At 42.2% G+C, this 26,952-nt stretch overlaps 3 protein-coding genes and 3 non-coding genes across 7 annotated transcripts; 4 read left to right on the top strand and 2 right to left on the bottom strand.

Moving 5' to 3' along the window:
* Window positions 1-87: 87 nt before the first annotated feature.
* On the bottom strand, window positions 88-6,793 carry mlnl (motilin-like). The gene is made up of 6 exons (XM_085273446.1): window positions 6,654-6,793; window positions 3,190-3,367; window positions 2,638-2,769; window positions 669-770; window positions 343-448; window positions 88-205 (listed from the first exon to the last, which is right to left on the bottom strand). Exons 3-6 carry the CDS (start codon window positions 2,749-2,751, stop codon window positions 198-200), a joined length of 330 nt encoding a protein of 109 aa, XP_085129572.1. The 5' UTR covers window positions 2,752-2,769; window positions 3,190-3,367; window positions 6,654-6,793; the 3' UTR covers window positions 88-197.
* On the top strand, window positions 5,881-11,818 carry nop56 (NOP56 ribonucleoprotein homolog). Its single transcript, XM_085273443.1, has 12 exons — window positions 5,881-6,033; window positions 6,703-6,792; window positions 6,877-6,991; window positions 7,327-7,491; window positions 7,697-7,895; window positions 8,584-8,771; window positions 9,132-9,283; window positions 9,480-9,580; window positions 10,139-10,287; window positions 10,497-10,618; window positions 10,906-11,025; window positions 11,274-11,818. The coding sequence occupies exons 1-12, from the start codon at window positions 6,031-6,033 to the stop codon at window positions 11,586-11,588; spliced, it is 1,719 nt and encodes a 572-aa protein (XP_085129569.1). The 5' UTR covers window positions 5,881-6,030; the 3' UTR covers window positions 11,589-11,818.
* LOC146573945 (small nucleolar RNA SNORA51) lies at window positions 8,092-8,227 on the top strand. The gene has a single exon (XR_014892600.1). It is a non-coding gene; the product is annotated as a small nucleolar RNA SNORA51 (small nucleolar RNA).
* LOC146573944 (small nucleolar RNA SNORA26) lies at window positions 8,920-9,038 on the top strand. Its single transcript, XR_014892601.1, has one exon. It is a non-coding gene; the product is annotated as a small nucleolar RNA SNORA26 (small nucleolar RNA).
* LOC146573943 (small nucleolar RNA SNORD57) lies at window positions 10,738-10,805 on the top strand. Its single transcript, XR_014892599.1, has one exon. It is a non-coding gene; the product is annotated as a small nucleolar RNA SNORD57 (small nucleolar RNA).
* A 790-nt stretch (window positions 11,819-12,608) lies between the features above and the next one.
* ubap2a (ubiquitin associated protein 2a) lies at window positions 12,609-25,059 on the bottom strand. Of its 2 annotated transcripts, none has more exons than XM_085273441.1 (27): window positions 24,952-25,059; window positions 23,012-23,149; window positions 22,628-22,705; window positions 22,352-22,462; window positions 20,076-20,238; window positions 19,908-19,988; window positions 19,761-19,824; window positions 19,273-19,370; window positions 19,045-19,103; window positions 18,879-18,949; window positions 18,560-18,719; window positions 18,175-18,445; window positions 17,748-18,052; window positions 17,316-17,542; window positions 16,826-17,111; window positions 16,397-16,436; window positions 16,099-16,273; window positions 15,778-15,829; window positions 15,172-15,490; window positions 14,958-15,049; window positions 14,792-14,842; window positions 14,585-14,678; window positions 14,090-14,506; window positions 13,883-13,987; window positions 13,742-13,809; window positions 13,463-13,654; window positions 12,609-13,360 (listed from the first exon to the last, which is right to left on the bottom strand). In XM_085273441.1, the coding sequence occupies exons 2-27, from the start codon at window positions 23,105-23,107 to the stop codon at window positions 13,265-13,267; spliced, it is 3,771 nt and encodes a 1,256-aa protein (XP_085129567.1). In that variant the 5' UTR covers window positions 23,108-23,149; window positions 24,952-25,059; the 3' UTR covers window positions 12,609-13,264. The 2 variants fall into 2 exon arrangements, with proteins under 2 accessions (XP_085129567.1, XP_085129568.1); XM_085273442.1 differs by lacking the exon at window positions 24,952-25,059 and adding an exon at window positions 24,414-24,889.
* Window positions 25,060-26,952: the final 1,893 nt, after the last annotated feature.

Raw genomic sequence — 26,952 nt, 5'->3', positions numbered from 1 at the left:
GAGAGAAATCAGTTTCTCCTGGGAAAGAGGCTGACACCCTGTGGCCAACAAGCCAAAATGCTTTCACAGAAATTACAGCGCAAACTAGAATGAGTGACACAATCACTTCCCTTTATTGATTAATTCAGTAAGACACAATCATTCTGTGCTTTTCGAAGAATTTATACAGCGTTCATTCCCTCATGCTATCAGCCTTGTTACTTTGCTGCAGAGACAGACAGTGAGAGAACATTATGATTAACAAAGATTTGCATGCATGTATTAAGGTTCTTTAGATAAGATCATATTGTGGCTTTTTCAAAAATGTGACTTATCACCAATTATCTTGCACCAATCAAATACCTTTCTGACGCCCCTGGGTTATTTCATGGATGATCTCTTCGAGCACTGGAATCACGTGATCCAGCTGTTTTGGTGAAAGACGGACAGAAATCTCCACGGTCTTCTCCTGGGCAGAATATGCACACATAAGTGTTAATGTCTGAAACAGGTCTCGCTTATAAATGAGACACTGAGTCTCAATTGGACTACCCGTATAAATAAAGGTTAAATAAAACATAAAAATAATGCCTTATGTTGAATTAAAAAAGTGTTTTAACTGTGACTGGATTGAAAATATTACACTAGTTGTGAAGGCAATTTGTTTGTCTGTGTGCGCAAGCACTCACAGGATTTCCACCACGTTCTGTCTGAGGAACCTGTTGGACGGTGACTTCTTCAAACTGGCCATCCTCTGATCGAGGCTCCATGTCCTTTCTCCCTTCTCGCTCCTGCAGCACGGACACATGCACGCATAGATGAACAAAATGAGACAAGCTGCTTTTTTAATTTCTTAAGAAGCTTTGTCTTCTGTCTTTAAGTCACAGTTTAAAATAACCTTTATTCATCTTGTGAAACAAATCGCAGTTCATTTCAATCTAAATTTTGTTTTATATCTTTCCTGAGGGTCAAGAACTACAAAACTGAAAAATTCTAGAAAAGAGTGAAAAATGACAGTCAAAATGCAGTAAAGTGATGCCATAAACTATACATAAGCTCAGGGAGTGAGCAAATTCTCCACTTGGACTGTTTCTCTACCGTGTGAGATTCCACAAGGTGCAATTCTGGATCCATGATTATTTTCCTTTTCCATCCTTCCTTTAGCATGCATCGATCTTTGATTCAATTTTTTTCTGGAATTTGTATCATTTCTATGCTAATGATATTCAGATGTCCACTGTAGCTGACTGTTCATCACAGATTAGTCAGTGGCTTCGGTAATTGCCTTGTTTTAAACTAACAAGACTGAGGCCATGATTATGGCTCTTCTTGAAATACATTCAAGAATCAGTCAAGTGATTGCTTCCTTTCGCTCATCTGCGTAGACCAGTGTTCGTTATCATGGTGTAACATTCGACTCCTCAGACTTTGAGTCACACATAAAATCTATCTCACATTCCTGTTACTTTCACTTAAGGAGCATTTCTAAATCGCAAAGTATGGTCCACACCTTTGAACTAGAGAAAATTGTTCATGCATTTGTGTCACCACACCTAGATTATTGTAACACCTTATTTACCGGGTTAGATAAATCATCGCTTTCACATCTGCAAGCGAATTTGCATTACCCGAATTTTATTCTCTTTATGTTGGCTTCCAGTTGAGTCGAGAATTTGTTTTAAAATTCCCACACTTACATGCAACTTCTTGTTAAACACCCTTCTGCTTGCTGTTTTCACTCACAAGCTCTACCAGTTGGTCCCCATACTAGACTAAAGACTAGGAAGAGACACAGCCTTTCAGCCTGTGGCACTAAAGCTCTTGAAGAGTTTACCACTCCAGCTCTGTTTATCCAACTCTGTGGAGTCCTTTAAAAACAGGTAAAACCTTTTCTGTTTAGTGAGGCCTTTTGTTGACATTCTTTAGTTATTTATGCTTTTATCTATTTTTATTCTGTTTTAATATGCTTCTCCATTGATTTTAATTTTAACTTTTAAATGTTGTTCATCCTTTGTGACTCTTGTCACTAAAAAGCATTACATAAATATGTCTGTGAAGGTTCTCAGTCATCCAGGTCATCGTAGTCAAAGGAGCTTGCAAAGAAAAGCGTCTGGACTTCTTTAAGTTACTTGAAGACGTTTCACCTCTCATCCGAGAAGCTTCTTCAGTTCTAAGGTCAAATGGTGGAGAGTCCCAGATATAAACCTAGTGGGAGTGACCCCCCACAGAGGGATAAAAGGACCCCCTGATGATCCTCTAATCGCCTGGCGTCTTCAAGTAACTTAAAGAAGTCCAGACGCTTTTCTTTGCAAGCTCATTACATAAATAGACTGTACTTACTGTGTTATTTGCTAGGGAAAAAAACAACAACAAAAACTTAATAGGCCAATTCTTTATTTGCTACATTAAAAAGTCTGTAGGCAATATTCCACAATATTTTCAGTTATTTCACAGAGCCTTTTGGTTTTTCAGGAACAGTAGTAATCAGTTTACCAGTATGTAAAAGGAACTAATCCTAACCTTCAGAAAAGTTTGGGATCATACACCAATGAGCTAAACAGCTGATTCATGACTGAAAATCATGACTGATTTTGTGGTCTGGATTGACCAATTCTTTCAGCTCTAATTTAGCCCTAGCTGTGCACACATGCTGCTTACCTTCATCAGCATCAACTCTTTTGGGCTAAAGAACGTGATGTGTCCCTCCGTCCTCTGAACCAGCAGCGCCATCAGGCACACCAGCACCACACAACCAGCAACTGCTCCACGCATGCTCAATTTTCTCTGTCCCTTAGAAACATACACATTGGTATATACAGAGCAGAAAGTTCACACACAATACAGTCTGAAGGTGGCCAAGGGGCTCTATTTTGCTGTGGTCGACATCTGACATGACATGCAGCACGTAACCAAGAGCGGACAAAGAAACACAAGGAATCTCATGCTTATGTAATACAGAATTTGGGAAATACATTAGAGATAGGGAGGGAGAAGACTGGGGGGGGGGGGGGGGGGGGGGTAGAACAACAAACTCCTCCAGGAGCAAGATAGATAAGAGATAGATAAGAGGTTGGAGTCATATTTACAACCAGCAAGACAGGTCTGTGCACAAATGTGAGTAGATGAAAACAGAACATCAAAGAGAAAGACAAACGAGAAAGACCTAGAGGCAGAGAGAGACAGGAGCACAAGAAGCCAGGAGTTACTCACGTGCTGTGTCAGCGTTGGTTAGTTGCTTGAGGAAGTGTGCTTTAAAATGAGCAGAGCTCCAGTGGTCTGAGTGTCAGCTTGTCGCTGTCAGCCTTTATATCAAGCCCTCTCCTGATCCCTAAGCTTTTCACTGTCCTCCCTCACATCCGCTCCTCAACAAGCTCCTTCAAGCATAGTCCTGGAAACACAAATATTGCTCAGGAACGGTTGGCTCATTTTTTTTTATTAGGTTAGTATGCTCACCTAATCTTCACTGGTATGTATAAATTATAAGATGAATGTATACTGTGCAGAGTTTTTAAAATATCTAAGTAGTCATTTAATCATTTATTTTTACTCATTTCAGGAAGTAGAATTAACTCATGTATGTATATAACACATCCTACAAAAGACAAACTGCAAACTGAGAAGTAAATCTCAGTTTTTATGTGACTTTCGTTTGAGGCACTGAGTTAAATATAGAAACAATTTCGACAGTCTATTCAAAGAAGTCAGTCATATATCCTTGGCTCCAAGTAATTATCTAACACATTCTGACATTTATGACCTGCTACTAATTTGTGTTTGTGCACATACAGAACCACATGCATCTGTGCCTTGGAAACCTCATGACTTATTTCCTGCACGATGGCGAAATGTTACTGCAATTTATTTTTATTTTGTTGTCAGAATACTCAGCAAGAGTGTTTATTACAGGCATTGCTATTGTTCTATGTGGTTTATTACATTTTAAATGCATAGATGAAGCTCTGTATGCCTTCTCTAGCACTTTATATAACACCAGCACTATGACACACACTATGACTCTTACATTTTTCTAACACCTAGAGTATGTATTTTAAAGTAACATTTAGAGATTTAGAGTCTTTGGGATAAATTATGGAAATTGTATAACCTTTATATTATAATACTAGTAAAGAATATGTATAAACAGTTTAAAATAAACCATGCTGTATATTTTCAAATCTACATTTTAAACTTTGGCGTACAGAATCAAAAACCACAGCAAATGTTTCAAGACATCACTCACTGGGTACTGAATTTGGGATTTTCCCTTTAAAGGGGGAAAATCTCACTTCCAATGCCATGTTTTTACTCTTGGACTCTTGATTGATTGATTGATTGATTGATTGATTGATTGATTGATTGATTGATTGATTGATTGATTGATTGATTGATTCCAACCATAACTAATGATTCTCAGCAGAGCTGAGCAGAAGCAGCTTAAGACTCACTCTCCCAGAATTGAGGTGGGGGGACACTGTGGGGGGACCAGCAAATTCAGGGGGTGCATTGCATTAACTTTTTAGGAATTACAGTCATTGATATCTAAAGTCCCCCATTTTCAAAGGATCAAAGGTAACTGGACAGGTCCCTAACAAGCAATTTTCTGCTCCCTTGTTTCATGACAAATAAAGCAGCTGGAAACATTTGGCGTTAATTCAAGTGCTTTTTACAGTTAATCTCAATGAGAGGTCCAAAGAAATGTTGATGCAACTGAAGGAGTTAAAAAAACATTCACAAAAACACTTGACTTGGTTAGATTTGGTAACCATGTCATTGTAACAAGTCTACGATCAAGAGAGCTGTTCATGGATAAAAATAAGGTGCAAACCACTAGGTACACTCAAGAACAATGCCATTAAACATATAAAGAACCTGCAAAGTTGAGTAAGTGTTGTAAATGTTGACTAATTATACCACAATGACAAGAAGAGAAAAATATGGAGAGAAATACCTAATGATTATTAAAGACGTAATTCTGAAGTGCACAGGGTGGTATTCTGTTCATATTCAGCCAAATACTGCAAAACTGATTAGTCAACACTTCACAGTGCAAATATATAATGACCCAAGGGATAATGCAAAAGCAACTGGTGAGCCATGGCAATGAAATGGGATATTCTTCAATTGCCTATTTATCTGATCCCAACCTAATATAGCATTTTTAAGTAATTAAACACAAATCTGAATCCAGAAAGACCCACACACAAGCAGCAACCAAAGTGGCAAGAGTGCCAGCATAACAGAGCATCTCAAGGAAGAAAAAAGAATTTGGTGATATTTATGGTTTACAGACTTCAGGATAGGATTTTCCTTCAATTAAAAATAAATAAATCTTATTTAAAATGATGCTACTTTGTACAGTTAGTTTTTAACCCGGGGGGACACTGTATAAAAAATTGCTGTAACTCCTAAAAAGCTAATGTAATGCTTTTGTTAAGCGCCTTTAATTAAAACTGAACTGGACTTCAAAATTGCATATTAATTGTAAGATTTGGAATCAATTGTGGTAGTCTGCCGATGTGGTAGTCTGTATTTTTTAAACTACAGTCCCTGGCTATAGATTACGGAAGCGTAGAGCTGCCACCCAGGCACGACCCAGGTACAATATACTATCATGTTTGTACAATATACTTTTCACGTTTGAACAACATAATATCACGTTATTACAATATACATAATTATCACGTTCGTACAATGTATATTGTACAAACAGGAAAAGTATCTTGTTAGAACAATAAACTTTTCACGTTATAACGTACGTGATACACTTGTATTTTTCTTTGGCCTGGGTGGCAGCTCTACGCTTCCGTAGCTCTACGCTTCCGTAATAGATATTTAGAACCTTATATTTTAATATTTTTTTTCTTCAGCATAGGAAATTGGGGAAAGGAAGCAAATTGAAGCTTTCTCGGTCGGGTCTCGCGATGTCAAAGCTGCTACCGCGGGATTTGGGGCGGCGCTGCAGTTTGCTGAAACGCTTGGACGCAGTCTTTTTGCTGAGGTGAAGCAGCATAGCAGACACGAACTGCGTGCTGCCGCGGAGATTTTCCAATCATGGTAAGCTGAGCGGGGTTGGATATTTTGGCATGACTGCAAATTGTTCATTAAACTATGCACTTTAAGTTTCTTTGCAGTTAGTTGGGTTTTAAGAGTACAAATGTCTAGTTAGATTTAGTTCATTTCTGTCGAGCTAAAGGCCCTCCGACATTTGGGGAGCAGTTCCGCTAGTGCTGACATTAGCTGGAAAAATATCTTACTTTAAAGACTTAAAGTGACTAATGATGTGTCCAGCTGTGTTAGTCGCAGTCGTACCAGAAGCACTGTTATATTGACAGTGCTGTAGCAGGTATTGTACTTTTCTAGGGGCCGTGTTAGCACAAGCTAGCTCTTAGCAAGCACGTTATTCGCGGGCCTAGGTCGACACGTGGGTTCATCGAGACTGCAACGTGGTTACGTGTGAAAGTTACGACAAAGCAATGGTAACTAAACCTGAAGTAGAAAAACACTTTTGAAAAAGCTACTGCACATTTATGCCTAAAATTGCAATCTTAGCTTAGGAATTAGTCGAAAGTGAAGTTAGCTTGTGTCTCGCTGGTCAGCACGTGGGGACTAATAAACACTTGATCTGAACGTAGTTTTAGAAACACCTTCCTGTTTTTGCTGGCTGCAAGTGTTACCTGTTGACATCTGTCGTCTAACTCGATTGTGCACGATCACCTTCCCCAGGTGTTGCTGCACGTGTTGTTCGAGCACGCGGCGGGCTATGCGCTATTCGCCGTCAAAGAAGTGGAGGAGATCGGCATGCTGCTGCCCCAGGTGCGTCCCCTTCCCTAACTCCTGTGTACTATCTGTTTTGTGTGCTCTTTCAGCAGAGCACTGATAATTGTGCTTTTGTGTCAGGTGGAGGCGAGCGTGCTGAGCCTCGGAAAGTTTAATAGCATGGTGAGCTTAGCCGCCTTCTTCCCCTTTAAGTCGGCCCAGGCTGCCCTGGAGAACATGAACGCCATCTCTGAAGGTATGTATGATTATCATTTTTCTCTTTAAAAATCTTGTGTGGAAAAGTTCTCAGCTGTAATGATGTTTTTATAATCTGTCAATCCACTGAGTTATTGTGCTGACAGTTTCATATCAACCCTGAACACCTGAGGAAAGACATGGACAGATTTTGATTTGTTCTTTTATCTGTAATAATTGTTAATGAGACTACTTTAATTATATATCCAATTTGTTCTGAGATGGCAAATTATCGGGCTTTAATATAATAATATCACAATAGTCCATGTTGCAGTTTATAGATGGCTTTCCATCTCAACCACATGTCTACAGATATAACTCTTCCATCCCTTGCAGGTGTAGTTCATGCTGACCTGAAGCTGTTCCTAGAGACCAATCTGCCCCAGTCTGGGAAGAAAAAATCAGTGTTGGGGGTTTCTGATGGCAAGATTGGAGCAGCGTTACAAGAAGAACTTAGCAGTTCAATCCAAACTGGAGGGGTGGTGGCTGAGATCACGCGAGGTGAGAATTTTTACCTGAGAGTTATTTCGAAATATGCAAAACGATACTGTTTATAAAATAATGTGGACTGTTGTGATGTGAGCTTGTGATCCTGAAACTCGTGAAGGTTCATACTGAAAATCTGAACAGCCGTTGGACCTGCACTTTTCTGTTGGTGTTCTTCTTAACACTCAGCAAACCTTCTCAATCTGTCCTGTCCCGTCAGGTTTGCGTCTGCACTTCCACTCTCTGGTGAAAGGTCTGACTGCCCTGGCTGCCTCCAAGGCACAGTTGGGTCTTGGCCACAGCTACTCCAGAGCTAAAGTCAAGTTTAATGTCAACAGGGTAGATAACATGATCATCCAGTCCATTGCTCTGTTGGATCAGCTGGACAAAGACATCAACACCTTCTCCATGCGTGTTCGGTAGGAAATTTTCATCACACAGTAAAAGGACTGGTTAACTGGTTTTTGCATAAAATTAAACAGTTTAGGGAACATGTTAAACTTTCATGCTGTTAATCTTTCACTCTTTTTAATGTCAACCTCTAGTTTTGTGGCTTTTCTGTTGACAGATTTGCATCAGGCTTTTTGTAGTTCGGGGTATCGCACATTTTGGGGCGTCCTCCTAATGCTTACCACAGACAGCACACCTCAGAGTGCTGACTGTATAGAAACAGGAGGTACATCAGTTACTCCCAACACTTCTGTTCTGCCAGCTGTTATCTGGTGAGGCAACACTGTTGGGTGGAACATCGTGTATATTTACTAGCTCAGCATCTTGTAGCTGTTTGGGGTGTTGTGGCGCATGCATTCATTTTGGTGTGAAATATCCTGGTGCAAACTGTCAGAGTGCAAGATCATCTAGAACATTTAGGCATCAGTTATTGTCAGTTTTAGCATTCAAGTCTTAAAAGCTCCAGGCTTTTCCTACCGATACAGGACTCTGTGAATAGAATTGGATATCTAAAGAGAAGGAGAAGCTGTAATTTTGAAAGGGATATTTTTCCAGCAGTCTTGAACTTTGTGCCATCTTAATGGGTAGTTCAGCATTTAAATGTTTAGTCCAAAAATCCTGCACTCAAAGTTTTAACACCCTCTTGTTTATCTACAGTGAATGGTATGGCTACCACTTTCCGGAGCTCATCAAAATTGTGTCCGACAACTCGATGTACTGCCGCCTGGCTCAGCTCATTGGAAACAGGAAGGAGTTGTCAGAGGAGAACCTAGAAAGTTTAGAGGAGGTGGTGATGGACAGTGCCAAGGCTCAGGCCATCCTGGATGCATCACGCTCCTCTATGGGTGAGTACACCACACATTCAGAGTATGTGCTGCATAATTTCACAAATACACATCCCGCTTGGGTCAAAGTTAATTTCATCCATATCCAAAGTTAATTTATGCCAGCTTGACTCTGGCTCATCCACATACTCCACATTGTGCCCCTTTTTTGCCCACTCTGGACTACAAGTGTCCTTGGTGTCTAACACAGGGGGGTAGAGTAGTTCTCTCATAAACCTGTAGTGAAGGCATGCATCCTCACTGCGGATCCTGTCGGGAGAAACAATCTCACGTTTCATGCCATGTACTGGTTTAAATGTCACAAATGCAGCACCTGCTAAAAATATAATGCTGATCATCCTCTGGTTGTTTGGTCTTCAGGTATGGATATATCTCCCATTGACCTGATTAACATCGAGAGGTTTTCGAGTCGTGTCGTGTCTCTGGCTGCCTACCGGCTGGAGCTGCAGGAGTATCTGCGGTCTAAGATGAGCCAAGTGGCTCCAAACCTGGCAGCCTTGATTGGAGAAGTGGTGAGTCGAAGTTTTATTTTTAACCCCGACACACGGACCAATGATGTTATACCAAAATCTGTCAATCCACTGAGCCAGTGTGATGAAAAATGTATTCAGTGCTGATGGTCCTCATACTGTGTTGTGCATCCAGTGTCAAAATTGTGATTTATTTTTTTTTGCTTAAGGGGGCCATAACAGATTGTCTTATCTCCAGGTTGGAGCACGTCTGATCTCCCACGCCGGCAGTCTGACCAACCTCGCCAAGTATCCAGCATCCACGGTTCAGATCTTGGGAGCAGAGAAGGCCCTGTTCAGGTACTGGGGCACCCCCTCCCTGCTGGGGAAAAAAGTGGCTGCAGTGATGGCAGGGCTGGGCTGGAGCAGAGCTGGGTGACTGGAGAAGACCCAGTCTCCTCTGGAGTGATCCTGCTCGCCCAAATGCACACCCACAGTCTGAGCACCCACTCACAGCACAGAGGTAGAAATTTGGCTAAAAGTACAGAATGTTTGAAGTTACCATCAACAGTGTCTAAAACTAAATTCTAGCGATAGCGTCCACGTAGCTGCAAAGTTAAGTCGTATGAAACGTGTTCTTTTAAGTGCCTTCCAATGTGCATATTTTAATGTTGTCCACAAGAGGGAGCTGTTAAGTTGCTGGCATATTAGTTCTATATGTTAATGTGTGTACTGCCATTTGGATGTGGCTGAACCTCATGTCACTGGTAGTTGTCCTTCCTGATAAACTGCATGTTAAACCTGCGTATTTCAAGTCCGGTTAACTGCTGTGTATAGACTTTGACCAATAGACTGTGAAAAGGTAACATTTCACACCTGCCGTTCATCCTGATTATGAAAGCAGCTGTATTTTCACAGAGCCCTGAAAACGCGTGGAAACACCCCCAAGTACGGCCTCATTTTCCACTCGACTTTCATCGGCCGTGCCGCTGCCAAAAACAAAGGCCGCATCTCCAGATATTTGGCAAACAAGTGCACGATCGCCTCACGTATCGACTGCTTCTCAGGTGAGTGACCCACCACACGCCTGCATCGGCTTACATACATGTGGCATCATTGCAGTGATGCTCATATTTTTCGTCAACAGTATTCAGCCTTAGGGTTGGTGTTGAGAAGCTTTCTCCTGAGCAGAGCCACATGTCTTTTAGGGACGCTGATTAGTCAAGTATAATCCGCTGCTTGTTGATTAAGCTGAAGTTTTCTCGCTCTCTTACAGAGTTGCCCACAAGCGTGTTTGGTGACAAGCTGCGTGAACAGGTAGAAGAGCGGCTGTCTTTCTATGAGACCGGCGATGTACCACGGAAAAATGTGGATGTCATGAAAGAGGCTCTCAAAGAGGTTAGCTTGAGATTTTTATTATTGATTTTTAAATGTCTTGTCAAAGGCCTAACAAATGGAGAATCAAGTTCCTGTAAGACATTTCAAAAGTATCTTTGATTCTTTCAATCTCTGTATGCTGTAAGTGATGAGACATCTTTCCCTGACATCTCAGTGAGGGTAAAAGCTGATTTAATGAGCCTGATGCAGCCCCTGGACCTCTGGGGAAAATCTCATTGTTTTACCCTGATTTAACTGAATTTGTTGTGGGGTTTTTTTTTTTTTTTTTTTCTCTCTCCTCATCTTAGGCTACTGATGTTGCAGCTGAGATCAAACGCAAACTAGAGAAGAAGGAAAAGAAACGTAAGAAGCGTGAAAAGAAGTTACAAGAACTTGGAGAAAATGGAGACGCTAACGGTGACGCAGAGGTAAGTGTTGTTTTTCTGTGGCCTTGGCATGTTATGATTTGAGATGGGACCCAAACATGGTCTCTTCTCAGTGTACGGCATGCCATATAAGAAGACTCCGAACCATTGGCTGGTCCTAATCAATGGGCTTGATCACTGAAGAGAGTCGTACATTAAAGCTGTATCACAGCCATTGGGCTTTCAGGCTTCCAAGCATTGAAAAGAGTGTTTCTGATATTTAAATTTATTTATTTATTTATTGTCTGAAGGTGGAGAATGGAGAAGAGGACAACACTCTTAAGAAGAAGAAAAAGAAGAAACAAGCAGCTGAGGAGATGGAGGCACAGGCAGAGGAGGCCCCCTCTGGAGAAAATGGAGAAGAGACTTCAGCCAAGAAGAAAAAGAAACGAAAAGCAGAGTCGGAGGAAGCTCCAGATGCCGAGGATGGAGCTGAGGAAACTGAGACTCCTGCAAAGAAAAAGAAGCGAAAAACTGATGCTATGGACACACAGCCAGAGGAAACCCCAGAAACACCTGTGACTGAAAAGAAAAAGAAAAAGAAGAAAAAAGATGCTGCAGAGTAAAGAATGGATGTGTGGACAATAAAATTCTTATTTTCGTGTACAGTTTTTGCTTTAATTCAGATAACCCCTACATAAGGGCGTTAACTGTATGTCTAGTATATCAGTAGCTTTGTTGTACTGTCTCTTATTTTTGTATGAATGCAGGTTATTTTGCTAATGAATGCTTATAACTGTGCCTTGGAGTCGGTAGAATTTACCTGCACTTCTGAAAATAAATTGCCTCAAGATTTTTTGTTTTTGTTAAAAACATTTTTTTTGGGGGGGGTGGGGGAGCAGCATCACTGTTAACAGGTAATATTTCCTGAAAACCATCATTGGGAAGCTTTCCAAAAAAAAGTAGTCATGTACTACTGTAACATACCCCGTCCAGTCGGTTCACCTGGCACACATGACCTTGATTATATAAGTTGGCATTTAAAAGTCACTGTACTGAATGTCCTCATCGGTATGGAGAGGAGGCAGGCACATTTCAATACACCACTGCTCATCGAGGCTAGTCCACATATTTTCGTGTGGACTGTTGACATAACTAAAATAGTCATGCCTGCACAGACTTTCTGAAAGGCTAGTTTTTGGCAATTATGTGCAGAGGCTAACTGAAGCTTAATCATAACTTAATGCAAGAAGAAAATCTGATGTACTCTTGTCTATAGATCTTCAGCATATTAAATTTTTAGGTCTGAAACAACTGCAGTGTGTATTTATACAGGGTGCACTTTTGTAAGCGCAGGTCTGGACAGTGGCAAAACCGTTGTGGACTTTCAAAGTTGCTGAAAGTCAAAACAGAGTGTGGCCACTGTGTTGTAAGATCAGTAATCTATTTAACAAGGAACAAAAATGCTTAGTTTCTGCTGAACTGCTTCAAACGGTGCCGATACCCATACTTCCTGTTAAATGTTAGCCCTGAGCAACATTGTTTGATTACACATCAACAGTCCTTTGTTGTCATACTTTCCAAGTATCAGTCTGAATTCATAACCTCCAAGTGTAGTAAGCAAATACTGATGCCAGATCGATAGAAACTGTTCATTAATTTTAATTTGGACAACAAGGATTAAACCAATGTTAAAATGACATCAAATCCAAGGCCTGGCTGGTCAAGCCAACCAACTAGTAAGAGTCAGGGAATGAGAGACAAATGGAAGGAAACGGGGTAAAAGAAAAGTAGCTATCAACTCAAGTCACCCTCAATATAAGGATTCACAGATGCGGGAGACCAAAGTTACAAAAAAAATATTTCTTCTAAAATTAAAAAAAGGCTTTTGCCATGAAAATGATGGGTATAATCTATGTACATCATTCTCAGTTCATGTATGCATACAAAAAAAATCCACATCACAAGATGCTTGTGTTCAAGTATATTCACCATCTTCATCTCCATGATTTAGCATTCTCATCTTTCCATTATTTTGAAATAAAATGTCCTTCAAAATAAAAAAAATGCAGAAAACCACATTTTATGTCCTACCAATACATATATACTGTATAAATACATACATAAATATATTTTACATACAACAGCCATAAATTTGAAAAGGGGATATACAGAGCAAAGGGGAGGGGGGTGGTGGTAGTGTGTGTGTTTTAGCTTGTGTTGTAAATCGTTTGTCCCTCTATGATCTTGTCAGTCAGATATACTGGTGTGGTGCACGCACACATCACAGGTGTAGTCGTTCTCAGTTGGCCCAGTAAGGGGAGCTGCCGTAGCCCGACTTGTTGACTTGGCTCTTCTGCTGCAGGCTACTGGACTGGCCGCGCTGGCTCGGACCACCCTGAACATCAAACATAAATAAACAGGTAAACATCCCAAAACAGATAAACATGTATGAAGTGACAAAGATGAAACCCAGGAGACTGCTGGGAAGTATCTGTACCTGTCCATCCTGAGCAAGATGGTGGTGCAGCAGCTGTGAGTGTGGTTGCTGGTGAGGCAAGATGTGGAGGAATGGGGCAGGTGCATAGCCTCCAGGAGCTGCTCCAGGGTTCAGAGGCCCTGGACCCCCCAGCGCTGATGGCAGAGTGAAGGGAGGAGGGGTTCCTGCATGGAAACCCTGCTTATCAAAAGACTGCAGATAGAGAAGAGATGATTTATTAGTAAAGGCACAAACAGCACAGCAACACAACAGGGTGGGTGTGCAGCTGACATTTGTCACCTGGGTCTTATTGTAAACACTTCCACTGATGTCTGGCACACCGGAGTTACTGGATGTCACTGAGACCCCTGGTAGAAAAACAGTACAATTAAAACTTGGACTTTAAAAATTCAAATTAGCAACAGTGTCTTTTCTTTGTACCTTTCCCGGGGCCAGTAGCAGCAGATTTGGCTTGTGCCTGTGAAGAGGAGTTGTACCCTTTACTGTATTCCACTCCCGCCGGCCCTGCTGTCAGCTCTTCGTACCCTGGAAAAGAAAACATCTTGTCTCATCTTGTCAAACAAATCACAGTAACAACCCTGCTCGAATTGCCAGTGCTGACAGGCATTGGCATCGGTTTTTAGGAACCTGAGCTGAAGGTGTGCTGGCCATAGCCGCTGGGCTGCTGCTGTGTCTGCTGCTGGAAGGGGCTAGCCGAAGGGTTTCCCAGGCCGAGGCCCATGCTGTGCTGCTTGGCCGAAGCTGGTCCTGGCCCTCCAGGAGGAACAAACATGGTGGGGCCATATTGGAAGGTAGCAGCACTAGGTACGGCACCGGGCACTCCAGGGTAGTAAGGCAGGCCTGTGTAGCTGTAGCCTGGCGGCAGAAAGGCCTGCTGACTGCTGTGGTGCTGTGGCTGGCCCTGGGGCTGAGGCTGGGCCTGAGGAGGCTGAGGCTGCGCCTGGTTCTGTCCTTGGCTCTGAGCCTGGGGAGGCTGCGGCGCCGCAAGGCTTGTGGGGGGAGCTGGGGAGGTGGAGTCATTCCTGCCAAACTTTGTGACTTCACCTAGCAAAAACAGGAGAGAAGTCAAGTGAGAATAAACACCGGATTTTAGGATTTCAGCCAAGAGTTAAGGTGCTTTACCTGAGTAAGGGTTGTTGGCAAGGCTCCCGTCTCTGCCGGAAAGAGTTGCTGCGGGGCCAGGGAATGTTATTCCATAGTAATCCTGCAAAGAGGGCTAAAGGAAGAGAAGAGGATCAGGAGAGGATCCACGACAACCTAAAAATCTGAACAAGCACTAAAGAGATGACAAACAAAGAGTTGTCCCACAAGCGTAACAATTCATCTCACCATTGGCAGTCTCGACTGGAGCATATGCAGGTCCTCATAGCCATAGATCTGCTGTGAGGCACAAAAAACAAGAAGGCTCAGTCACACATCCTACAGAATACTGCATGTGTAAATACAAAAGCCCAAGCACACAAAAGTGACTCTGGATCTTAGAAGGTCTACTTACTGGGTAAGCAGGCAGCAGCCCCCCCGGGCCCATAATGTACTGGTTGGGCAGTAGAGGAGGCACACCCTGGGACAGGTTAGGAGGAGCTTTACCTGTCAATACAATAACACACATTTACTTTAATGTACATCTAAGGGCTCCAATTAGAGCCACTTAAAAAGGTGGTATCATGGAGCCAGTGGTATAGGTGAAAACAATGCCCTTAATGCATTACCAGTGGAGGAGGAGAGCAGGGGTGTAGTCCTTGGAGCAGAGAGGTTGGATGTGGCAGTAGCTCCATTGGAGCCAAGTCCCAGTACTGTACTGCTGGTGGCGGTAGCAGCTGAGTGAAGTCCGCTCGTACCAGCAATACCGCCAACTGTGCTGCTCATGTTGTTGCCCATGCTGGGCATGTTGGACAGGTGGCTGATGCTGCTGCTACTGTTGCTGCTGTTGTGGGCTGAGTGGAGTGCTGAGGCTGTGGGTTGGGATGACGTGTAAGAGCCAGATGAGGGAGCCAGAGAGCTCACATTGCTGCTGTCAACACTGGTGTACTGTAGACAAAGAAACAAAAGAAGTGGCTTGAATTGAAGTAGTTCTATTAGATTTATTCTGCAGATTTCATTTCTTAAGGCATGCTGCCTATACTGGTTATTAAACTGGAGACACCCAGATGGCAGGGGGTCCTTTACCTAGGATCCCCTCCCCAAATAATCAAGACATTTATGCTTTTAAGCCTACTTTGGCTTTATTTTTATTAGGACTTTGGCACATCAGCCTGTTATAATTCCATGTTATTAAGCTGCAGAGGAAATCACACAGAGAACAAACAGGTACTTACAGTGTGAGAGCTGGAGCCCAGAGCTGAAACTGAGGAATGACTGCTGACATGACTGCAGAGGGAAGGCACAGTGGAATGTGTGATCATTAGCAAGTGTACAAGGAGGCACTACAAGTCAAGAGGTTGGTTTTTTGTTCGTTTGTTTTGTTGTTGTTTTTTTAAAGATGACACACTGAGAAAAAAAAAATCTTTCAACCATTTGGAAGAAACAGCAGGCAGATGGTAACGGGTACCCAAACAGTATGTATTCTCTTTCAGAGTAGGGAACACAAATGTCTAAATTAAAGCTATACTAAGTTACTGTGTGTGTAAGTGTGTCACCTGTTGAGTGAGTTGAGTTGGCTGACTGAGGGCAGGTCCGCTGCCAGGCCGGAGAGCGTGGTGGAGCTGTGTGGAGGCATGGTAGACGGTAAATGGGAGGAAGGAGCTGAGGCGCCGTTGGTGCTGATGTTCATAGACGGTGACTCTGGTTTTGGTGTAGAAGAAGCTGATGAAGCTGAGATTGGGAGTACATAATCGTGTAAATAACCTGAATGAGCTTAGCCAAATGAAGAATGTTGACATTTGTAAAGAGCAACAAATATGCATTCAACTGACCAATTAATCAAAAGTAACTCACTGTCCAGAGCAGCAGAAGTCCTCACACCATTCAAACCGTTCTGGTGGTAAGAAAATATAGAGCAGCTGTGTTTTCATTCACTGATAACAGATAAGAACGTTTACAGCATCTACAAACACACTGTATCAACAAAACTTGAATTCAATTCAGAGTTGACATTATTTGGCAAGACAGTGGAAATCAACCCTAAACAAATTTATCATGTTTGACAGGAAGTTAGTATGAGACTGAGCAAATGACTCATGACCTGTAATTTCTGAGTGACACTGTTTTTACAACAGGAAGTAATACTGTCTGGTTGCGTTGATGACCAATGACCTCAAAGATAGAAAATGGTCAAAGATTAATTTATCCCCCCTCTCCATTCAAAGATTACCACCTTTGAGGACAGATTTTGTGAACTACTGCTCATTAGTCCCTTTTACTCACCATCACTGGCCCCGTGGCCTCTTTGTTCTGAGAAAATGCCAGTCTTGTGTGAGGGGGCATGGTCCCATCATAGCTCCCCCCCACCGTGGAGAAGGGAGATGAGGAAGGTACAGAGGCAGAGGTGGTTGAGGTTGTTGAAGAGGAGGAAGGAGTGTTGGTTGAGCTTGCGGTCCCTAACGATGAGGAGGTGAGACTCGGCAAAGCCACTGTGGAGGAGTGATAAACTGGCTCTGATGAGGAGAGGGGCAAAGACAGGGCCACCGAGAGAGGGCTGCCCAGTGACTCACTGCAAGGCACCAAAATGAAAAGTACAGATAGGTTGACAGTTTAAAACTTTATGTACCATTTTCCATTCTGAGTCATCTATGATTAAATCCATCTTTTACACAGTATCTGACATACACAGTGTTTTGGGGATACATCTTGTTAAATGCGTCGCTCTTGCATTGTTTTAGAAAGATTTAATAAGTGATCAGAGGCGACACAGTACCTGAGCGGTTTAGAGTACAGGCTCGTCTGGCTCTGTGCCCCCGGTCCTGTTGCAGGTGGTGCTGAGGCAGGGGCCGACGCGGACTCCCTCGATGCTGCACTCACGCAATTATCCACGACTCCAAATTCTGGCAACGCCGATTCCGAGCCAAAGTCTAGCGCTCCAAACTGGAGGTTCAGTCCAGGAACATCTGCTGAGCCTGGCATCTCTACTGCAGTGGATGGGATCTTTCAGAAAGAAAGTGAAACAAGTTTTAGCACCTGGATATAAAGTGTGTAAAACTGATGACTTTGGTTTGACTCAAAATTAAAATTCTAATAATAACAGCACACTTAAGGATAAAAGAATAAAAATAAAACCCCATGCGGGCCATAAGGTTCGTGAGTAACTAAGTATTTATCTGAGAGCTTAAGGCCATTGCTATCTGTTTACCTTTGACGTGGGAGGTATCCTTCGTTTCTGGCCTTTGAGCTGTACCCGTTGCTGCTGTGTCGTGCTGTTGCCCTGAGGGTCCAGCCCTGCATTCGGGGCAAGAAGTTTAGCACCAGCAGGAGCCATCACCGGGCCTGCCTGTGCTGGAGTGCTGGTGTGTTGGGGAGCAGGCGAGGCTGAAGCAGATGGTGCTTGCTGTTGCGATTGTGGACTCGTCTGACGCGCCAAAGGCAAGGAGGGGCCCGTGTGCCTCTGAACCAGCTGACTCAGCACAAGAGAAGGCTCTGGCTGCAGACCAAACTCACCTGCGGATTCACAACAACCAGAAGGAGCCGGGAACAGATTTGAAATAAGTGAATATAAATGCTTATGTAATAAACAAAAAAGAAAAAAAAAGTGAGCACCACTTTTCCATTTGTACACCTACGGCTGTACTGTGAGGACAGTGAGGTGGTGTTGGATTCTGAAGTCTTCATGTCCCAGCTAGAGGAGGAGGGTGGAGGTACAGGTGCTCCCAGGCCTGGCAGTCGACCAATAGAAGTGTTGCTTCCTTGGCTACTGACAGGAGGGGTTGCCTGGGATGAGGAAAGCTGACCCAAGCCAGGACCCTTCAGCTGTTCCAGTATCTGAGCTCCAGGGCTGGCCTGAGTCCTTTTAGCCTGGCCCAAGTCCCCAAAACCAGCTCCCAGCACTGATGACTGGCACAGAAGAGGAGAAAACAGAGTCATCAATCTTTGTTTCTGGATCTCTGTACAACACATGGCAGATCAAAGACCATGTGACATGAGAAGGAGTGTAGAGTGTATTTTTACCAGAGCAGCATGTGCGTAGCTTGTGCTACTGGTGGCACTGCGGCTGTGGGGCTGCTGCTGGTGATGATGGGAGTTGGTAAAGACCAGACTCTGAGAGGAAGAAGAAGGTGGTTCTCTTGCTCCAACCACAGGCTTCTGCAGCAGAGAAGCGAGGTCCAGACTAACAGACAGAGTCCATTCAGCCAATTAGAAAATATATTACAGCAAAAAAAGAAGAAGAAGAAGAAGAAGAAGAAGCAAAAATTTAATATAACATCTCTTAACAGGAAATTCTTGACCCCCCCCGCCCAAGAAAAGTGTAAAATATAAAGTTACGCACCTTTGCCCAGGGGTGATGTGGTTCTCAGCAGCAGGTGCACATGAGGAGGTGAACACTTTGGTCTCTGAGAGCTGCAGAAGGACACAAAGACAGACACACAATTGTTACACCATCAAAACATACCTGCTACTACCAGTCTGTAATGTGTGACACTGTGTCAACTCACACTAACATCCTCACTCCAATCCTCAGCTGCCCAGTCTTCCAAAGTATTCCTCCAGGCAACTAGAGGACAACCAGTAATAAGTGAGAAGTGCAGACAGAATAAGCAGGTGTACAAGAAGCAGTATGCAAACTCTGATAGGGATAACGGTCCTGTCTGCTCTGTGGGCACACACCTGGATATATAAGCCATGAGCTGTTTGTATGTGAATGTGTGTTCTCCTGAGCTCACCTGTTCCATCTGTGCTGTTGTTGGTCGTTGTGTCCCAAACCTCTGTTTGTGTGGTCCCTGTCCGAGCCTCTGAGGTATAGTCAGCAGGATTGAAAGTCCTGGAGAAGATTTAAGGAGACAAATACTGAGACAGACACACAAACACACACACACACACACACACAAAAAGTGGTTTTCTAGTAATAGAAGTAATAGAAAATACTGCCAGATGAGAATGTGCATAGTTACAGGGTTTTAAAAAACCTTAACAACAGGCTTTTTTCCCCCTCCTGGCTGCTTGGCCTTCAGATTTCTGTCAGAATGCATTTATCCTGTTAGTTTCTAAATGAAACATCTTCATTCTCATTGAAAACGTATTAATTTTCACCTAAAACTCTTAGAAGAATGAAACTGTGTGTGTGTGTGTGTGTGTGTGTGTGTGTGTGTGTGTGTGTGTGTGTGTGTGTGTGTGTGTGTGTGTGTGCGCGCGCGCGCATGTTCGAGCATACCCCATCCCCTGGGCTGAAAACCTGCTTCCTGTTGGTGCTCTCCCTCGACCTCGAACTCCAGATCCTGTGTGATAGTCACACAAAGGTTAACAACTTACCCTCAAGTGTTCGCTATATTGACAGTGCTGTGTTGGTGCATCTGCTCACCTCTTCCACCTTTGACCCTCCGACCTCGATCCGAGCCTTTGTCCACTGGTGTCACCTCAACACCGTTCTCCTCTGGACGTGCTATGTATGTAGAAACAAAAAAGAAAAGTGACTAACATGAACAGTAGGACAAACAATACTGAAAATTGAAAAACTGAAGTTCCTTACCCTGTCGGCTCCGACTGGCCCCCTTGCCTTTGCGGTTGCCAGTGGCACGACCCTTGCTAGCCTCCCTTTCGCCCTTCTTCTCCCGGTTCTCCTTGTTCTCCTTGCTTTCTGATGGGCCTTCTTTCACCAAGGGCTTCTTCTTTCCCACTGTTTCCCATGAGGTCTGAACACAGAAAAGGATTTTTTTAATTAAACAATGACACCTTAAATAAACAGTACTGGATTAATAACATAATAATAATAATACATTTTATTTCAAAACACCCAAGCAAATAAGAGCAAATAAGACAAGCATAAAAACAGGAAATGAACACAATAACAAAACAAAGTTTAAGAGCATGGAGAAGTTATACAGAGTAGGCTATCTTGAACAGGTGAGTTTTGAGGGTGGACTTAAAACGGGGGAAAGAAGTGATGTTTCTGAGGTCAGGGGGTAAGGAATTCCAAAGTTGAGAGGCAGAGCAACTAAAAGCCCTGCCCCCCATGGTAGTAATAAGACAAAAGGAAGGAACAGGAAGAAGAAGAGAAGAGGAGGATCTGAGGCACCGGGATGGGATGGAGACCTGTACCATATCAAAGAGATATGGTGGGGTAAAACAAGATACCAGCACTGAAGCATTCAAAAGCAGCTTTAATTTAAAAGGAAAAAAACAAAACAAAACAAAACAAAAGATACTGAATAACATTTTATCTGTGATTGCAGCTGCAGACAGCAGCAATTATTATTGTGAATAAAATGAAGGGTATTTTACATCCTTTTCCAATGAGCTACTGATGGCAGACTGCCCAATTTAAAAGGTAACTCCTAGGTAGTGTTTTCAATTGAGGTTTTAGGTATTTTAACCAGCTCTTTAATCAGCTGCTTACAGCCCTCCTTCACCACCACTTAACTGAATTAGTAATCGCAATCCCCTCTTGTTCTTCCCGTCAAATGGAGTGCAGTTAGCGAGTGCTCCGGCTATGCCTGGTTAAACTGTTTGTTTACTTTTGAGTCACACATGCCTTCTTAGGTTGATTCTACTCAATGGTATGTTTTTGCTTCAAGTGGTGAAACAAGTTTGTTGTTCCCACCTTTAGCGGGAACAGTTTTTTTCTTGAGTATTTTGCCAGAGCATTGTGCTTTGTTGGAAGTTACCAAAGTAGTTCCCTTTCTTACTAAAAGCCTCTCACTGTCAGACATGTTTGAGCTTGTCTGCTTGTCCATGCTGGGAAACCTAAGTCACGGCGTCCTCATATCACTGGTACCGTGATATGGCACTTTTGTCGTATTATAGCAGATGATATGATATGCCACAGGCCTAATGGTAACCCAACATGAACTTGTGTATTTTGCTCCAAGACATGCCATGCCAGATATTAGAGGGCACTGAAAAACATGAAAAAGAAAGCTGCGATGTTGACGATTTTTGACCACCCCTATGCAGTGACGTGTAAATAAATACAATAAATACCAGAACAATTTTCCTTATTGTGAAACTACTCCTACAGCATAAGAAAAATGTTTCAGAAGCATCTCTTTCTTTATGACATAGTGAACAGTACAGGTTTCAGATTACGTAACAATGATAGCATTACAGTAGAGACTTCCAGGTAAGATGGAAAACCAGCTATTTGCTATTTTTGGGCTTCCATGAAAGCAAAAACAATACTGATAGTCGAGCCTGACAGTCTTTCCTCAACATCTGAGCCAGCTGGTATTTTTCAAATCTGCTGAGACGTTCAGACACAACACCCAAGTGCTTGCCAGGCATTTAGTGGCCTGTTTGACCTTGCGCTCGGAACAGAAGACCAAGAAAAATTTTGCACAACAGTTCATGATTTAAAAAAAAAAAAAAGTCACACAAGTATTCACAGGGACACAGCGCAGCTTAGAGACTGATGTTAGTGGATATGTGCATATCTGACAGAGCTCAGATGACACTACTTAAATTCTATTTTAACCAATAAGGTTCTCTTCAAATCCAGAGCAATGGCTCACACTCCACTTTAAGAGTACATGAAAATTTGAAAGTGACAGTACTGAACATTTCACTATACAGCCTGAGTATACACAATGATAGCAGCTAGCAAACCCTGATGATGCCATTAAATGACACCAAAATGTTCATGTTTCATTTGTTTTAAAGTTTCAGCAACTTGTTCTCAATAAAAGAAAAAAAATACACATCTCAAAAACCATCAAACAGAGGCTGTTATGAACAGTCAAAAGCAGATTAAAGGCTCTATATGTGTACTTTGCATTTATTCAGTTTATTTCACCTAAAGTTGTCATTTACCATGTCTGTGTTGCTCTCCAGGAGGAAGTTGATGGCTCTGCTGACATCCTCATTGCAATCATGGAGCGCAACCATGCACTCATCCTGGTTTTTCCCCGTCACTTCCATCAGCTTGGTTAAAAAAGAAAACATTAGAAAACAAGATTAGTAATGTCAAATGATAAAAACAAATTGCACAATGTAGATTAACGGAAGAACATGAAAACATAGCCTGATTCTCCCTAAGAGTCTGACATAAGCCCCACACAGTCTGACAACTACTTAAGGGTCACTAACCTGGTTAACTTTGCCCTCAAAGTCAGCATCATTCTTGTCATAGATCATCTGAGCAAGCCGGATCTGCTCAGCAGTAGCCTGTAACACAGAAACAATTGGACAGCTTTTACCAAGAGAAAAATGAGGAATAAAGTATGTGAAATATAAAGAGAATGAATTCAAATGTTTGTTTTGTTTTGAATTGTCTGAAATCACTTTATATTGTCACAATATAAAGTGCATGATTGTGAAGCTGCAATCAAAACAAAAGAAAATACTTTTCAGTACTGATCATCAGATAAATTGCTTGTCATGGTTGTGTTGGGGTTTGTTTTTTTTTGCTTTTTTTCCTCTTAAAATGTCAGCATTTCAAAGAACTGTGGTTTTAGGTATGCAGTGGCTCACCTGTATTTGTTTCTGTGGTTGTGATGTGTGAGCGGAAGCTGGCAGCGCTTTTTCCCGAGGGCTCCGGGCCTTGTCGCCGCCCAGCGAGCTCATCATATACAGTATATACAAAACTCTGTATGTACAAAATAGAAAAATCTGCAGAAGGAAAACACAACATGTGTTGATGAGTGAACGGAAAGGAAAATAACACTGCAGTTACTGTGTTGCTAGAATAGAGCGTCAGTGTTTGTTTTTATTTTTCTTGAATAAGTCCGAATGCCAAAAGTATGTGCTGTGGGTATACCTAAGCCTTATTGGACAAATATGAATACTCCCCTTATGGAGGCTGTAAGCCCCACAGTTGGCCTGGTGACGCAACAGCTTTGCTGAAAATCTGGGTCAAGGAGGGAAAGCAACCCAGTGTCCTCTTACAAACAGCACAGAACTCTGTGTGTGCGAGGCAGAACAAACACTACACACCCTGACCCCACACCCCTTGCTTTTCTAGACAGTTTAAAGCAAATTTGTTGTACACACTCCAAGCACCAAACTTCTGCAGTGAAATACTGAATTCTTCTCTATACTTCTATAGTCCTGTGCAATATAGATCTTGTTTTACATTGGCACCAGCTAACATGTTTTTAAAAGCACATAGTAAACAGTATCAGAATCACTTCCACAAGGAGGGCTTTATTTACCCATAAGCATACGGCCAATGTGACTTCTCAGTACTCTGTACTGCAACGTTTACCAGTGAATTTTCACTAGTGTCCATCATAAGGACGACTACAGATGTTCCCACTCTCCCACTTTGTTTTATGTCAGAGAACAATAGCAAGTGCCTGAATGACGTTTGCAAATACAAAGCTGCCATTGGCTACTGGACTGAACAAAGCTTAACGCACAAGGACGACCAAGCTTCAAAAGGAATTTTAGCTTTTAAAAAAGCAAGAAAAAATAAATATATTTCTGACTTTGGGAATATATGAAGTATATATAATAAAAATATTTAATAAAAAACTATATGATAAAAATATTACTACATCGCAATTACGGGTATCGACAGTCATGGCCACAAACGATAACAAAACAATAATCCACTAACAGTATTTCGCAATTCCTACTATATTTATGTTGGCAACCAGAAATATCAAATCAGAGACAAGTTCCACGAAGCCCCGTGTTTATACACATTAACTTATATCTGTTTACAAATGTCTAAATTATATTTATCTACAGGTTATTATTCCAGTAACGAAGGAAGCGGAGGGTTGTTTTGAACCAATGCTAACATTAGCCCGCTGCTGTTACTTATATTTCGAGTTTAACAATGAGACACTTTGGTAACGGCTAACATCCCATATCGCTCTTTGAAAAATAAATCAGATTCACGTAGCATCGTTTTAGATTGAATACTGACCGACTTTGTGCCTTTGGTGTTATGGTCCCCTTTGTCCTCGCTAGCAAGAACTGAAGTTAGCTACCAGCTTGCTAACGCTGAGACCGTAGCGTCGATAGTGAGCAAACGATGGAGTGGGATCGCGGATAGCTAACGATGCTATCTAAATCTGGTCCAAGTTGATAGCCAACGGCGGTCTAACTGGCTTCTTTAATCTATATAGGCATTTAAAGGTCCACACCGCCATGTTATGACAGTTGCCTTTAAACCAGACGTGCCGCAAACATGTAAACTAGACGCTAACCAAGCTAACAACAAAGGTACACGAAATCTAAAGCAAAGGCCTCGTAGCGAAGCACAATCCCATCCCGACATTGCTCGCCGGGAAACAAGACAACAGAAAAATTGCGAAAAAAACATCCTTCACAACCTCGAGAAAACGAAACAGAAAAGCCAGCGACCCGGTGCGTCACCAAAAAAAGACAACAAGCACGTAATTAAAATACCCGAAAACACACAAACCTGAGTTGAAAATCGCAAGAAAATATGTTTTTATTACCTGCTAACACGCTTCACTCGGCCAGCAGCAGACAGGATGATCACGTGACGCGTGGTGCCGCGGTGGATGCTCATCTCTCGTCTCCAGGTCACAACTAAACTTCTCAGGTTTTACCATCAGCGATGTCCAGCAAAAACGCAGATTTACTGGATTTTTAATCGTGGTGTGCTTTTTGAAGACGCACACAGTTACGTATATCAGATAATGCTATGATAATGTACATAAGTGCAATGATATTTGCCAATCGCCTACACGTTTGACATATTTGTTTATAAGGCATTAATCTCGCCAGAGTGTCAAGTTTACATTATTAAGCTATAACTGAGCGAAAGTGATCAAATGTAAGGCTGGATTTAAGGGCATAAAGCGTCTGCACTTTCACATTGCTTACATCTCTTGCCTGTGTTTCTTTGATTTTGATTTCTCTCCCTCACTTATTATCTGGAGAATTTTCAATTTGCCATTTTTCACAGAGTTAACGTCATCTCTCATTTTTCAGCTAATGTGGAGGCAGAATTCATCCATATGCGCATTTACGCACTGTGCCATGTACGCAAACTGTTCCTCTTTGCAATGCTGTCTTTTAAAGTTAGATTCAGACATCAATCTAGACATACTGTAGATCTTTTTGAGCTCCATTAATTACAGCATTTTGACAGACATTTCACTGCTGAATATTAGAAGAAGAAAGCAAACTACACGAGTGTGGTGTTTTGTACTGAGCTGTATGACTTCACTTATGTTCAATATGGAACGATTTTTGACTGAAAATCTTAAACAGTGCAAATCTTACAAATACACATGAACTGTAAAAATAACTATTACTGGCACAGCAGGTATTTTGGTGGTTGGCCTTATTGTATGTGTAATTGTAAGAGTTTCCCTTTAACGGCACAGAAATTTGAGAGGAAAATATTTAAATGACTCACACAACCCTTATTTACTGGTTTGCTGCACACTGCCTAACACTCAATTTAACGCTGAAAGAAGCAGATGTTACTTTGTTTGTGATATTCGTCAAAGCTTGAGAGTTCATTTCTTTTTAATGAGAGGGGGAAATGTTATCAGAGTGCGTAATTGTGACAGGTTGATAGCTGTGAACACAGTGCTAAACCTTTGCTCTGTCCTGTAACACTTCACCTAATCCAAACGCTGAGTGTTTACAGCTGTCTCCCTTTCTGCCCTTCATTAATAATACCCGTAGGTTACTTTAGCCTGTTTACTTTAGTTCTCGCCTACTTTAATTCAGAATTCAAACGTGTATGCATGTCTCAGGAGTGCGCACAAAGAGCAATTTACATGTACTTTGTTGTTGTTGTCTGCTTTTTTTTTTTTACTTCTCTCTGTCACACCCATAAATACCATGAATCCGTCAAAATATAGCAAATATGGCAAAGTTTGACTGTGTTAGTGTGTTGGATTAATGCATCACTCTTAAAATATGCAAAATTGACTTCATAAGTTCCATCAGCCTCACACAGCCTGTAGAAAAACAAGAGCATTGTGTATTTACGCACAGTAACAGGGGGCTCAGGATCTGAGGGTAAATAATCCCCCCCCATATGAACATGTCCATTCTTCATTGGTGACTCTCTCAAGTTCCTCCTGATTTGACAGTCTTCTGGCATGGACCTTGGTCTTCAGTTCATCACACATATTCCTTCTTTCTTGACGAGATTCCTAGTTCCAGACTGACTAAAGCATCTCCACACCATAATACTCCCACCATTGTGTTTCACTGTGGGGACGGTGTTCTTTGGGTTGCTTGCCCTTCTTTCTCTAAACATCAGCAGCATTTCTTTGGCCAAAGGACACACTTTATACTATGCATAATCTTTCTCTAGATTGACCTTAGCATACTTGAGTCTGGTTTGAAGGTGTCTCACCTGCAGAAGTGGAGTTTTTCTTGGTCTGCAACCTCGTAGTCCAGTCCTTTGCAGGGTTCTAGTGACGGTTTTCCTTAAAGCTACAATGCCTGACTTGGCTAAGTGACTCTGGAGT

Source organism: Mchenga conophoros, linkage group LG5 (assembly GCF_057382185.1).
Source record: "Mchenga conophoros isolate Kocher_MC1m ecotype Shallow Benthic linkage group LG5, M_conophoros_male_GT1.1, whole genome shotgun sequence".
Lineage (NCBI taxonomy): Eukaryota > Metazoa > Chordata > Actinopteri > Cichliformes > Cichlidae > Mchenga > Mchenga conophoros.
This window is presented reverse-complemented; position numbering and strand designations above follow the sequence as displayed.